Source organism: Drosophila elegans, unplaced genomic scaffold (assembly GCF_018152505.1).
Source record: "Drosophila elegans isolate 14027-0461.03 unplaced genomic scaffold, ASM1815250v1 contig_814, whole genome shotgun sequence".
Classification (NCBI taxonomy): domain Eukaryota; kingdom Metazoa; phylum Arthropoda; class Insecta; order Diptera; family Drosophilidae; genus Drosophila; species Drosophila elegans.
The window spans coordinates 15,106,655-15,122,194 of NW_024546167.1; the positions used below are offsets into that span (position 1 = coordinate 15,106,655).

Here is a 15,540-nt window from a genome sequence, read left to right on the forward strand (position 1 = left end):
GTATGAAAAAGCCCACCCAATTAAATACTATTTTTGGCAATTTTTTCTGTGTGCAAGATGGAAATCCCCCTACATCCTGCATCGCGTAGTCATCACCTATACGCAACTTGTTTTGGCTTCCCCACAGGACTGGAAATCCGTGTAGCTGTCAATGCCCAGCCATGCAACAAGCACTGGCAGTGGCACAACCAAAACAACAAGCCACAGCAGCCGGAACATGTGTTGCCAATTTCGTATTTGGTTCTACTTTTTTGCAATTTGTTTTGTTCTACCCGTGGAAAAAAGTTTCACTGACCATTCATGCGAATTTGGCTTATGTTGCTCAAATTGTGAATCGACAGTGGCAGATTTTTCGGCATCAGGCGCATTAAAAACGTTGGGGCAGAATAAATCTCTTTGCTGATAGCACTGTCAATTTTTTCATATGTGCAAAATTTCCGTTGGAAATACCAATAAATGTATTTTTAACTTTCGAAACGTTTTTACTGGATTAGGTAAAAAGTTTGTTTGTTACTCACTTTGCTGCATTAGCAGTGCTTCGCGTCAGTTGCAGGGTATTATATATGTGCATGTACATTTATTATATTATTTAGTTTTACCTGGTTGGACGTGAAGCGGTTGTGTTCAGAATTTTAACATATCAAAAGTGGCGGAGGCTTTACCTAAAAATTTTTTTTATTGGTTTACTATTAATTTTCTGTTATGAAAATATTATACATTTTAATATAATTCAATATCAAACTTTTTTACAGTACGAACTGCGGCTGGAGGCGACGCGAAATCGCAAAAACAACTACACCACCGTTGTGATCAACGTTCGCGATGTCAACGATAATCCACCCGTATTCGATCGTCAAACATATCGCACACAAATCACTGAAGAAGACGATCGCAATCTGCCCAAACGCATACTGCAGGTTAGTTTGCCATTCAAAAACGTTGTCCGTCTTTTTGGGGCACAGTTTATCGCCTTATTGGCTTTACACAATGTAAATATTGATACTTGGTCGACGGCATGAACATCAGAACAAACACGAGCAGAAAACCATATATTCAATACACGTAATTTGCATAAAAAGCCAAAAACTTTGCAATAAAAAAGAGAATAGCAGGCCGAGGGAAAACAACAGGCTTAAAACTCAAGTTGCGAACGGATAGCGCACAGAATGTGACTGGGAAAAATAGCGAAAATGCGGAAAAGTGGGATAAAATTCAGAGAAAAGTTCTTGACTTGTGTGGAGCAATTCATCCGTAAACACAAATAAATACTCATTCATTAATAATAACGTGATAGTTGCGCAACGGCAGTAAAAAGCGCACACTTACGCAAATACATTCATCAACTACTAGCGTAAGCAAACAGCCATGCTCATGTAAGGAAAAAAAAACGAAAAAATATATATATGCATATTCGTATAAGCGACTTTTATTCATGCCATCATTTACCAACATAAAGACCAGTGTAGTGAAAGGCAAGTTTATGACCACATCAAAATTTGAATACACTTTAACTGAAGCATTAAGGAAAATACCATTTATATGTGATAAAAACGGGAATCTGGGGAAAAAGATAAAATTGATAGAAAAACGCAACTTCCTTCCATTCAATTAAGACAAATTATTAGAAATCAAGACATTTTTTTTATAATAATAATATATTTGAACACAAAATAATATATAGAGTTTGCACATATTTTTTATCGTGCTTAAGAATAGACGAAACTTAAATCAAGAGAGGTCATAAAATCTTTCTTTTATTTTATTTGCCATTGATCAGAAGAGCATTTAATTATTGCCCACTAGTTTCGTTTTTTAACATTAAATACAAATTAAAAATGCACAGCTCAGCGGGCGTACACGCAACCAATAAACAAGAAGCGGCGAAAAAACAAGGCGAATTTTTAATTACACATTTATGGGAGGCCGAAGTTCTACCGGAGGAGCATTGTTACGGCAGGTCCCATTATGGGCGATATTTTTATATACGCGTGTATGCCGCATTTGTGGAGATACAAGCTGAATGGAATGCGTTTGCTGGCGCCGACACCTTTGGACGCAAATTGATTTCTGTGCTTGGAAAATGAAATGCAAATATTTTTATATAAAGTGCAGCACTTGCGAGGATTCTATAGGTCGGTGGGTGGTTTTTGGTGGCGAAGGCCTTTAAATTATGGCCATAAACGGGCGACCGGGAATGTGTGTATGCTGGGCCAGAGGACAATGGCACGCAGCTCGAAGGCTCGCTTCCGCCTACCGAAATGGGCGGGGCAATAATAATGGGCACAATGATGGCACGTAGACAACTCTTTTGTCATATCAAATTGTGTTCAACATTTAACGTAAATTGTCGCATTGTGAATGTGCAGCGGGAAGCGGATGGCTGCTGAAAATGGATTTGGGTATGGGTATGGGGATTGGGATGGGTGGGAATGGCAGGCACTTAACACGTGACGATGATTTAATGGACCAAGGACCCAGAGGATATTGCTACAAGTTTGCTTGTAATTGTCATCTGAAACTCTCCTTTCTTTTATTATAATAGAAAATGGGTTGCACACATGCAGGATTCGTGCATAACTGGTTTTGTTTCCATAGATACATCTGCACAGTCCGCAATCCACTTTGTACAGGCAAAAAAGATACAAAGAGAGATGAGATGCAAACTGAACAAGGCAATTATTGTCTTTAATTGACACGACAACTGTTAGAAGGCTTTGCAACTCCGTTGTTCTCGGCATCAGTAAAGAGATTTCCGTTTACTGCACAGAAAGAAAAAAACAATGATTTAATCTGATCGATTCAAATTTGAAATTGAGCATTTAAATTTACCGATAAGAATACTGATATCTGAAATTTAAACATTACTCGAAATCATCGCCTATTCCTCATATCTTTTTGGACTGGCCGGATTTTAATAAATTGACTATTTTGATTTGTTCACATTAATTAAATTGTTAATTTTTTTGGCTTAATCAACAATAGTGTTTGCACAAAAATTATAAAATTATATTTTTATGTGTATTCATTTTGTTTTTAATGCTCGTCTATTGTGTTGTGTCTTGTTGTTAAGAAGCGATTACCATAACTTGTAAGTTTTCATCCTGCTCGTTGCGCATAAAGAAAATTTAATCACTCACTTATTATTCCCATTACTGCAAAGAGGCTTAAACAAGTAAATGTCTAAAGGAATTTCTAGATATTTACCATGTATTTTTAGCTTATTTCAGATTAAGAGAACTTCTCGATTGCACTTTATTTATTTGATTTTATTCAATTGCCCAACCTTTCATTGAACCCAATCAAAGTCGATAACAATTTTGCCTATGATCAAATATTCCAAGAAAATGCTCCTAAATGCTGATTTAATTTACCAATCGCAAACCGAAAACGAAACAAAGTAAAAATAAAACAATATAACAAAAGAAAAGACCGAAATCCGATTGAATAATTACATAAATCTCTGTAATTTTAGCATTTTTTCTCTTTTTTCAATGAAAATATTTTATGGCCAAGAGAGGGGCAAAATAAAATGTGCAAAAAATAAAAGAACTAAAAAAATCAAAGCATAAATTTACAAGCAATCTGGCGGGTAAAAGGAAAAATACCAGCCACGCCCACAGTCCAGATTATTCCGACCCCGTACCGTATTTTTCCCATTTCAACATTCACGTTGTCCTTTATTGGACATTTAAAGCATTTGGCTCATTTGCATATTTGATTTATAGCCTCCAATATTGTAAGCAGCGTCCAGTTTTCCCCAACCTGAATCTTTATCCCCGCCGAATAATGCACTTTTTGTAACCAACCGAATTTCGTTCTCTTTTCCGTTTCGTTGCAGGTCACAGCCACCGACGGCGATGTAGATAGACCAATAAATATTGTATATTTCCTCACTGGCCAGGGCATCGACCCTGATAATCCAGCGAATAGTAAATTTGATATAAATCGCACGACTGGCGATATTTTTGTACTCAAGGTAAGTGAGCGTGGGTCCACTGTTTGGCGTTCTTAAACAGATTCCAATTTCGAGTCCCCTCGTAAAACGAGCGTAATGAAAGCCAGTTAAAATTTCGCGACGGCCCCCCTAACAGTAAACCGTGCAAATGGAGCTCAATCCAAAAAAAAAGAATGAAAAAAAACAGGGAAATAACTTTTTTGTTTGTACTTTAGCCGGGGGTACTCTATAAGCCCCGGGGGGCTATTTTTTGACAGCGGGGCTTTCGCTTTGGCCGTTCACAATTGAGCCACAGTTTGTGCTCACACAATGGCGCAGTTTATATTGTGTGACGAGTGAACAGTTAAAAAAATGAGAGGTTACAGCGACATGGAAATGGGTCTACAGTCTACCCTGAATTTATGCGGGTTGGCTAACCTTGGGAGCTTTGCTGTCAAAAAGGCTTTTTTAAATTAGTTCTGGGAATCGTCATTTACTTTATAGGTAGTAAAAATGATTACTTCAAAAAGTACAACTTAAAATATATAATTTGTTAAATTTAGTTTGGTCAAGAAGCAAGTTAAACTTTTTAAAAGATATATATATTAAAAAAGTTAGTTTAGTTTCGTAAAAATAAGGTCTATTAAAGACAAAACAACTATTATTGAATTAAATACTTTTTTATTAACATATTTGTTAATATTTTTGAGACTTCTGGAAACCATATTAATTTAATGAAACTATTACAACGTACAGATATTCACAAAAAGCGTTGAACGACTTGACACTGCTTTTCACTTTTTTGCCACTGCGTCACTCTTTTCATAGCCGGACGAGCTTGAAAACGTGTTCAATATTTAACACTTTTTGTCGGCTTCTGATTGCTGTCATCCCTTAACCACCCTCGATTGCGCGACTTTTGTAAATTGTAAAGCTTTCCACGCGGTTCGGCGGCGTATGATTAATTTAAAACTGTGTCAAACCACACACACACACAAATGCCACGCCCACTGTTCCATGGTCCATGGCGCAAACAAAAAAAATGTCATTTAGATGCAAAAAAAAGTGCCACTGTCGGTTGTCAGATACATGACTCCAATTAATTTCGCACAAAGTCCATAAAAACTAACGAGTCAAAGTGGCACCAAGCGAACGAGTGGAAATTAGTGTTGCTCACTATGGATTATAAAATAGGAAGTAAATGGGTTCATAGAAGCTAACTAAAATGACTGGTTAGTATAGGTTCCCAAAATTGATAATTAAATGATAATAAGTTTTAGATCTCAAATTAAATATTGATATTTCCAAGCTAACTAAAAGTGAGAACAAAAATGATCTATGTTTAGATATCGGAACCGAATCTAATCTACTTTGTTGTTAATAAGTTTCGATTATTAAAATTAAATATATTATACCCTCTTGTTTGGCAACCATAAATCATTGCTTGAATTACAATTTAGCGAAGTTAAATATTTCTCATTTATTTTTTTATCTAAGGGACATCCCAGAACCTTACAAAGTACGAGCCTTGAAAAGCACCACTCCAATTCGCATTCTGCATAAAATGTTCAAATGTTGCCGGTGGCGGTTGGCTTTATTTGTTTTGTTGCCGGCGGATAGGGCAGTTCTCTGATGCGATAGGGTTAAAGTGGGATGTAGGTGTTGGGTGGCAGTGGGCGGGGCAGCGACAGCATGTGGCATTTGTGGTTTTGACGCTCTACAACCAACCACATGTAAATGACGTTCGTCGTTCGTTATTGGTGGCGCGGTTGCCTCGCATAAAATTGTGTGTAAAATCAGGCGGGAAAATGGGGTTTGGAAAAAAAAGTTGCGAGTTGAGAGGGTTCTGAGGTCGGGGGCTTCTTCGTTTGGCGGATGCCACTTGCCGGCATTTAATTTGTAATTGCGATTGCATTACGTGTCACGAGACAGAGAAACCATTTTTTCCCCTGCTTTAATTGAGCGAACGGGGTTTTAAAGTTTATTTACCTACAGCTGAGCGAACGACAATCGAATTGGTTATCTGGTGTGGTTCAAATAAAGTCAAATGGAATGAAAGGCGTTATCCGGGTCAGCTAGTTTAAAATATTATTTTAAGGGTCTATAGATCTTTGTTATTAAGACCTAGCTTAGAATAATACAATTTTAATATTAAATTAAATTAGTTAAATGAAAAAGAAAAAATGTTGAATAACTGTGACTAATAAATTTATAACAAGGCTTTTTCGACCACTCAAATATTCTCTTGGAAATAGCACGTTAGAGTCTTTCTAGTATATATTTTAGCCAAGCCAACACATTTCTTGCCTGCAGACTTAAAGATTAAGCTTTCATTTACTTCAATAAGACTATAGAATTAATTCATCGTAAAGCAAATTGTCCTTCAGAGAGACCACAAATACCAACACATTGAATACATTTCGTTAAGGTATAATACTATATGCATTAGCTGAGCCAGCAATGTTTAAGGGTAATTTGAATAGGAGCCAAAGCCAGGCCAAAACCAAAAGGTTGACAGGGCCAACAAACTGGCAAACACAAACAAATCGAACGAATACTGAAGGACGCTTCAATCGAATTGATAGCTTTTATTTTGTCATTGCCAATGCAATCTCGTGTGGATAACTCATTTAATGAGAAATCTAATAACAGACTTGTGTGTGTAAGACCACCTACGACCACAATGCCATCAAAGCCAGGTTAGGAACAAACAACAAACCAGAGGCTCATGGGCTTCTAGGGTCTAAAACTCAGACTCAGTTATAGTTAACCGAGGGGCATAAAATAATTTGCAAGCAAACAAACAGCTGCCAAATCAAATCCATTTTCAACACTTTGAGAAATTCAGTAGTTCTTTCAAACAGTAAAAAATGTTCTCTTGTTTAAATGTATTTCCTATCATTATATGTACATAGTTGACTCCATTTTTTTTTAAAGGCGTTAAACAATTTTAATAATAATTTGAATTAAGGGATAAGGAATATGGATAACAATTTTTAATCAGAAATATTTTTTTTTGACTTAAGAACCTTTTGTTTTAATAGTAATATATTTTAGTCAATAAGAAAACATATATATTTAAAGGTAAACTTATGTTAATACATTTTTTAAAGAGAATGGTTTTTTTGAATCAAACGCACAAAACAATTTTGGATTAAATTGATATTACTGTGAAAGCGTTTCCTGACCCGAAATTGGAATTTTTTGTTCTTATACAAATTTTTGAATATTTTGTATTGAATATATTAATAATTTGTGTGTAACTTGGGTTTCACAGCCTCTGGACCGTGATCAGCCCAATGGCAGGCCACAGTGGCGCTTCACAGTATTCGCCCAGGACGAGGGCGGCGAGGGCCTGGTCGGCTATGCGGACATCCAGGTCAACCTGAAGGACATCAACGACAATGCGCCGCAGTTCCCGCAGGGCACCTACTTTGGGAACGTCACCGAAAACGGCACCGCCGGCAGTTCGGTGATGACCATGTCCGCCGTCGACTACGACGATCCCAACGAGAGCACCAACGCCAAGCTGATCTACTCGATAGAGAAAAACGTCATCGAGGAGGAGACCGGGGCGCCCATTTTCGAGATCGAGCCGGAGACGGGACTCATCCGAACGGCGGTCTGCTGTCTGGACAGGGAACGCACTCCGGACTACTCCATCCAAGTGGTTGCGATGGACGGAGGCGGTCTCAAGGGTATGTATTGGTCTATGTGCCCCAACTCAATCATTTTCTCCAGCTGCGAATATGCTTTCATAAGCCCAGAGGCTGGCATTTGTATCTAAATTCGCTTAGCCTTCTCCGATTGCCACAATATGTCTGCTGCTATTTATAGATTTGGCATTGCAATTACATAAGTCTTTAGTTAAATTTGGCTTTGAAATTGAGCCTTTACTCAGGGGCATCATTAAAGCTTACAAAATTTCCGTTAATGGGCATTCGCTTGGAAAACACCAATAAATCTTAAATTAATACATGTTCATTGCGCAATAACGAGTAAAAGAAAAATCAAAAAGTAAACAAATTTTTGGTTAGGCAAATAACTTATCAAGAACATAAATAAAGTTTGTTTAGAGTCCCTCTTCTTATTTCTCCCACTGTATCTGGGTTTAGTCGACTCCCATCTGATGCACTCTGTCTGTTCTGTTCTGTTTGCTGGCTCAATTTGCAGGAACCGGCACCGCCTCGATTCGCGTCAAGGACCTCAACGACATGCCGCCGCAGTTCACGAAGGACGAGTGGTTCACGGAGGTGGACGAAACGAATGGCACTTACATCCCGGAGACGCCCATTCTCACGGTGACCGTTCAGGACGAGGACGAGACGAACACGTTCCAATACAAGGTGGTGGCGAACAGTGGTTTCGGGGCGGACAAATTTGCGATGGTGCGCAATGGCGACGGCACGGGCTCACTGAAAATCATCCAGCCACTGGACTACGAGGATCCGCTGCAAAGCAGTGGTTTCCGGTTTCGCATTCAGGTGAACGACAAGGGCGACGATGGACCCAGTGGAAGTGATAAGTACCACGTGGCCTACTCCTGGGTGGTTGTGAAGTTGCGGGATATCAACGACAATGTTCCGAAATTCGATCGCGAGCACATAGAAGTTTCCATCTATGAGGACACGAAAGTGGGAACTGTCTTGGAGCAGTTCAAGGCAAGTGATGCCGATCAGGGTGGCCACTCCAAGGTTATTTACAAAATAGTCCGCTCCACAAATCGAAGAAGGCAGTTTGCCATAAGTGATAAGGGAGCGGTGAGCATACAAAGACCGTTGGATAGGGAAACCCTGGATCGTCATCACATTCAAATACACGCAATTGACGATGGCAACCCTGCTCGAACCGCAACTGCAACCCTTACCGTGATTGTTAAGGATGTGAATGATAATGCACCGACCTTCGCGCAGGACTATAAGCCCACTTTGCCGGAAAATGTGTCTGGGAAAAAAATTGTGGAGGTGGCAGCCAAGGATGCAGATGATCGGCAAAGGGGAAATGGCGGACCCTTCACTTTTCGACTGGATCCCTTGGCCAGCGATGAAATAAGAGCGGGATTTAAAGTGGAGTACGATCGCAGTAAGTACAATTACTAATATAAGGATAAAGGATAGCAATAATTGATAGCTTATTTTGCTTTGAAAAAAGATAAACGAACGCTTAATTATTTAAAATACAGACTTAACGAGCATTTAATTATTCAAAATACAAATTTAATTTAATAATTTCAACTCCATTACCACTTTGCTGAAACTCAACTTCTGGTGCCAATAAAAAATAGTTATATGTTAATCGCAATCGCAAACTCGTGTACGAACTACAGCCGAGGGCGAATCGCATTGCATAATTAATGATGCAAAATATGTTTAAACGCTCACTAAGCCCAACATCTGTCACATTGGTGCAAAGCAAAAAACCTAATGAGAAATAATCGCCAACACTTGGAAAAATTACCAAATAAAATGCTGAACATATTTAATGCATTTGCTTGATTAAAAATGCATTCAATGAGATATGTCGCAGCAATTTATACCAATTACGCATATCATTAGAGTAATTATGCAAATTAATATCAAGCGAATAGCCGACCTATTTTTATTATTTATTTAGACTCTGCATTTGTTTATGGGAAAACAATTAATTCTGTATTTGAAAATCAATTATTTATATTGATACCCCAAAGCGCTTTGGGTTTTCGCTTAGAAAGAGACACTTGAAACTCGAACACGTGCCAGGTCGGCAAAAAATCACAAAATAAAAGGAGCAGAAAGTGATAAAAACACATCATTGAGGATGGACCCTAAAACAGAGGGACGCACGAATACAAATGAGAAATGAGCCCTGAAATTCAAACTGGCAAAGCAGAAAAACTGGTCGAGAAAATTGAAAAACTTGCTGTCAAAGTCAGGGACAGCATTCAAGTGACACCTCAAATTTTCTTTCATTTGATCGATTTTATTGGGGGTACTCTCGAAAGTTTTTCTTTTTTTCGGGTTTTTCGTTCAGAGTTTTTGTTTCAAATAACTCCCAACGATGGCGTAGTGTAGACCAATTTCCATTTTACAAAAGGGGAGAGCAGAAAAAAGAATTGAAAATGAAGATTGTGAGCGGAGTTGTATTTCGTGGTGGCTCTATAAATACGCTTATCGTTTGGGAATAAATTTAAATATTTTGAAAAATAATATTTAATTTTAAAGTTAGTGAAATTAAACATAGTCATAGATATGTCGGTTTCGGGATTTATTCTTAAAGCCCTTTTAAATCCGTTCTAAATCACTAGAATTTTCTTTCAACTTCTAATGCAAAGGCAAGGTAGTTTAGGCAATATAAGACTTACCTCATGCAGTGTTCTTGCTATGGTTGCAATAGTTAAAAAAATTCCCAGAAAATGTAGTTGAAACTGAAAACCTTTGCTTTCGCGCATGTACTCTTAGGGGTAGTCCATGCAAGGAATACACCAAAACGCAATGAAAACAAAAGCCGGCCGGACATGGTCAACTGCATCAACCGAGATGATGCCTCGAGGCTGGGTTCTGTCCACATTTCCACCGCTTCCCTGTTTCTCTGGCACTTTCCAAACGATTTCTCTATCTCTCCCTGCACTCTGTTGGCTTTTACTGAGTTTTTTTCGGTTACTAACTTTGTGGCACAAACAATGCTGATGATGCTGATTGTCTGAAACATAATTCAATCACCATTACTATGCAAACACAGTTTGGTTTAGCGTTTGATTTCGACTTTGATTGTGTGGCAATTGCCTTGAATGAATGAACTGAATTGGTTGGAGTGCCGAAGAGCAGAGTGGCAGTGGTGAAGTGGTTCGGTTTCGAATTGCAAGTTGTTTGATTTTAGCGTTTTCTGGTTAGTTTGGCCAAAGGCAGTGGAACAGATTCGCGTTGAATGGTATTGGAATGTGTAAATCGATCGATGGAATTTGAAAATTTTGTCTGTAAATGTTTTAAGCTAGCCGATTGCACTAAAATGCATTTAAATGTTGACAATCTTATTTATTTATGCCTTTAAATATAAAACTGTAAAAAAATTTTCAATTATCTTTTCAGGAGGTGACAGTGGAAATGGCGTGGCCATCATCTCATCCCTTCGTCCTTTCGATCGCGAGGTCCAAAAGACCTATGCCATTCCCATCGAGATCAAGGATAACGGAGCTCCTGCGATGACCGGCACCAGTACTCTCACCGTGACCATTGGCGATGTGAACGACAACAAAATGCAGCCGGGCAGCAAGTCTGTGTTGGTGTATAACTACCAAGGACAGTCACAGGACACACAGATAGGCAGGGTCTACGTCAACGATCCCGACGATTGGGATGTTCCGGACAAGAAATACTACTGGGAGGTTCAGGAACATCAAAGATTCAAGCTCGATACGGATACGGGAATTCTAACAATGAGAGCGGGAACGCGGAGAGGTCGCTATCAGCTGAGGTTCAAGGTCTACGACCGTGAACATGGTCAGGAGGATATCCCCGCCAACCTAAGCGTTACAGTGCGCGACATAACAGCAGAGGCGGTGCAGCAAGCTGGTTCCATGCGATTGGCCCACATAACCGATGAGGATTTCGTGAGAACTTGGAACCCAGTCAAAAATCAAGTGGAGCCCTCTAAGTTGGAAAGGTTCCGTAACAAACTGGCCGAATTGTTGTACACAGATCGCGATAATGTTGACGTGTTTAGTGTGCAACTTAAGGAAGGTTCTTCCTATCCCCTGACCGATGTTCACTTTGCAGCCCGTTCTGCCACGCAACAGCCGTTCTTCAAGGCAGTTCGCTTGAATGGCGTTGTGCAAATGCACCGGGAAGAGATTGAAAAGGACGTGGGCTTGAACATCACCATGGTCAATATAAACGAGTGCTTGCATGAGGGCAGGGGAAAATGTGGCTCCACTTCGTGCACCTCCAAGGTGGAGTTGGGTAAAAAGCCCTACACGGTCAGTGTGAATCGCACCGCTTTGGTGGGAGTTCGCTTGGATATCAGTGCGCAGTGTGTTTGTCGGGCCAGGAACTTCACCAATCAGGATCACAATTGCAGGTCGCATCTGTGCTACAATGGCGGCCGATGTGTGGAGACCCGAAATGGTCCGAAGTGCGTGGCCTGCCCCTTGGGCTACAATGGTCCGCGATGCCAGCAGTCCACCCGGAGTTTTCGCGGCAACGGTTGGGCCTGGTACCCTCCACTCCAGCAATGCCAGGAATCCCACCTCAGTTTGGAGTTCATCACCCGGGCAGCCGACGGCTTGATACTGTACAATGGACCCATTGTGCCACCGAAAGCGGGTGAAACCGTGGTCAGTGACTTCATAGCCATCGAATTGGAACAGGGTTATCCGCGACTTCTCGTAGATTTCGGCTCGGGTACTCTGGAACTTAGGGCCAAAACAAAGAAGACCCTGGACGATGGCGTCTGGCATCGCTTGGATATTTTCTGGGACTCCGAAAACGTGCGGATGGTTGTGGACTTTTGCCGCACGGCCCTGGTCTCCGAAATGGAGGATGGCACTCCGCCGGAATTCGATGACAATGCGTGTCAGGCGAGGGGGCAGATACCCCCATTCTCAGAGTCGCTAAATCTAAACCAGCCGCTTCAGTTGGGCGGACTCTATAGGCAGCACTTCGATCAAACGCTGTACAACTGGCAGTATGCCTTCAGCTCCAAGGGCTTCGATGGCTGTATACGCAATGTAATCCATAATTCCGAGCACTATGACCTGGCTTTTCCGGCCCTGGCCCGCAATAGTTTTCCCGCCTGTCCGCAAACCGATGAAGTCTGCCTGAAAACCGAACACACGGCCCGCTGTTGGGAGCATGGAAATTGCGTGGCCAGTTTGGTCCAGGCCAAGTGCCATTGTCAGCCGGGCTGGATGGGTCCCGGCTGCAATGTGCCCACCATTCCAACGACATTCAAGGCCCAGAGTTATGTGAAATTCGCCCTCAGCTTCGAGCCCGATCGATTTTCCACACAACTGCAGCTGAGATTTCGAACGCGGGAGCAGGGTGGCGAACTGTTCCGGGTTAGCGATCAACACCACAGGGAGTACGCCATCCTGGAGCTCCGCAGGGGCCACCTTCAGTTCCGCTACAACCTGAACTCGCTGCGAAACGAGGAGCAACTGCTGACTCTGACTGCCATCGCCGTTAACGATGGCCAGTGGCATGTGATTCGCGTTAGTCGCTATGGATCGGCGGCCCTAATGGAACTGGATGGCGGGGAGTCGAGGCGGTACAACGAGTCCTTCCACTACACCGGCCACCAGTGGCTCAGCATCGACAAGCAGGAGGGCGTCTATGCGGGCGGCAAGGCCGAGTATACGGGCATCAAGACCTTTGAGGTGCAGTCCGACTTTCAAAGGAGCTGCTTGGACGACATCAGGTGAGGGCTAATCCCGCATTAAGTCTTTCACTTTGCTGGGACACTCTTTTACTCTTCCGATTTTAGAACAAATTTAAGCCAAAGACATGCATTTTTAAACAGTTTATTTCAGTACTTCAGTTACTGATTGTATCGACTGTAATGGTTGACAGTTTATTATACAAAATACAAAATCAAGTTTAATCAAGAAAAAAAAACATTAAAAACCAATTTTATATCTACAAATATTAGTACTTCGATTTTAAATTAATGTTGTTTTGCCATACACCTTTGAATAATAACTTAAGTCGTTTACCAACTTTTCTACAAACATGTAAACAATATTTTAAAATCCTTGAACTTGCTTAGCCATATATTCCTGATAAAGCCCTAATTATAAAAAGTACTAAAAATAAAAAGGCATCACTACCCATTTTGCAAATTAAAAAAATACATGCGCATTTAAAAAGAGCATTTTGCTTGTTTTTTTTGTGAGCTTAAAATAAATCAGACATCGAAAAAGAAGAGATTTTGTAAGTGAACTGTACTTAAATAACATCTGCAATTAAACTTTTTGCCATTAGATGATTTTGCAAATCAAATGTTCTAGAAATCGAAATAAGGCTGCTTAAGTTAGTGCGAGTACAAGTGCACCCAGCTAATCAAAGACAACAGGAAAGGGACAAATTTTTAGTGCACTTCGATTGCCGACATTCATGCATAATTTTCCTTTTTGCCCCCCTTTCTTGCCCCGCCCCTTTTCCGGCCGGCAGGTTGGACGGAAAACACCTGCCCCTGCCGCCGGCCATGAATGGCACCCAGTGGGGCCAGGCGACGATGGCCCGGAATCTGGAACGCAACTGCCCCTCGAATAGGCCCTGCTCGAATGTCATCTGCCCGGATCCCTTTGACTGCGTCGACTTGTGGAACGAATACGAGTGCACGTAAGTACAGCTTTTTCATTTTGACTTCCTGGCCACCACTTCCACTTCCTTTGTGAGCGTTGCATAGTAATTTATTGGGTTTCCGATTTAATTACAGCCCCTTTGTTTGCCTTTGATGGCAAGCCAAAAGACCTAATTAAATCGAAACAAATTACAAACGTACAAATACGTTCATTATTTCTTGATAAGTAGAGTTTAACATACTATTTTTTGAACAAAAGTTGCATAATTTAAACATCATATATGGCAAAGGAAGTTATCACTTGCAAACATCAATTTATGTATCAGAAAGCCATTAAGGTGGAAGCGAGCAAGGAGTGGTATACATATTTCCGAGAAAATATCCCTGCCATTTTCCAGCTGCAGACACACAGACAACGCCAAACAGCAAATTGACTCCGAATGCAAAACAAATAATATCAATTGTCATTGCCTGTCTTCGTTTGCTCATGGAAAGCCAGACACCGCAGAAATAGAAGGTTTCACCTAGAAAAATTTTACCGAGAAGTTGAACAATACAAAAGAAATAAGAAAAATAAAAACCAGATATATTAAAAACATAAATAGTAAAACAAAACTTTGCATTTTATACCACCTAATTTTTTAACATATCAGATTATTTAGTATAAAAAATTATAATGGGAAAATATTTAATTACATGAACTAACTAATTTTGTTGTTATTTTTTTAAAATAAAATTGATTTATTTCAACGATGTTGTTCATTTGCCTTCTTTATTTATTTTGTAAGGCTCCTATCTTTTTTACAAAATACACTTGACCTTAAATATAGTTCTCTTCAAACGTTTCTTAAAATTATTCAAACTTACAAAAATTCTTGCTTAGAAAAATGTTTAGGAACTCAAATATGATTTTCTCCGTGTTTAAGTATAGTGCTTGGAAAATATTACTTTTTTTTCGAGTGTTTGCACATAGAAATATCTATGTTTGCCTGGCTGGGAATCTGGGGCACGACTCCTGATCCTGGAGCTTCTGCTCTGACTCTGCAACACCTCATCGATGATGGGTCGCCATCTATGGTAGCGGTGGCAATGGCAGTTCCAGTTCTCTGGCCCGAGAGCAGAGCACATTTTCCACATCATTAGTTTTGCGGAGTGACTCCATTCGAGAGCCGACGACAGGCGGCAAGGACACCCAATCTGGCACTGCATCATGTCCTAGTCGTTCCCCATCCCCACCATCGTTCAGGGGAAGACTAAGCACCCCCAGCTGTGAGCTTCTCGCTCCATTTGCTTTCGGGAACGGGAACATCTGGGCCTGCTGCTGCTTTTAA

At 40.5% G+C, this 15,540-nt stretch overlaps 1 protein-coding gene across 3 annotated transcripts in view; it reads left to right on the forward strand.

The window, feature by feature from the left end:
• The window catches only part of LOC108149369 (putative neural-cadherin 2), a 118,719-nt gene that overhangs the window by 94,618 nt on the left and 8,561 nt on the right, over positions 1-15,540 (forward strand). For all 3 annotated transcript variants that reach the window (XM_017276871.2, XM_017276872.2, XM_017276873.2), the window contains 6 exons: positions 753-917; positions 3,839-3,976; positions 7,212-7,632; positions 8,108-9,016; positions 10,999-13,324; positions 14,077-14,247. In XM_017276871.2, the coding sequence (XP_017132360.1) occupies positions 753-917; positions 3,839-3,976; positions 7,212-7,632; positions 8,108-9,016; positions 10,999-13,324; positions 14,077-14,247 (4,130 nt within the window). The remainder of the gene's footprint in view (positions 1-752; positions 918-3,838; positions 3,977-7,211; positions 7,633-8,107; positions 9,017-10,998; positions 13,325-14,076; positions 14,248-15,540) is intronic.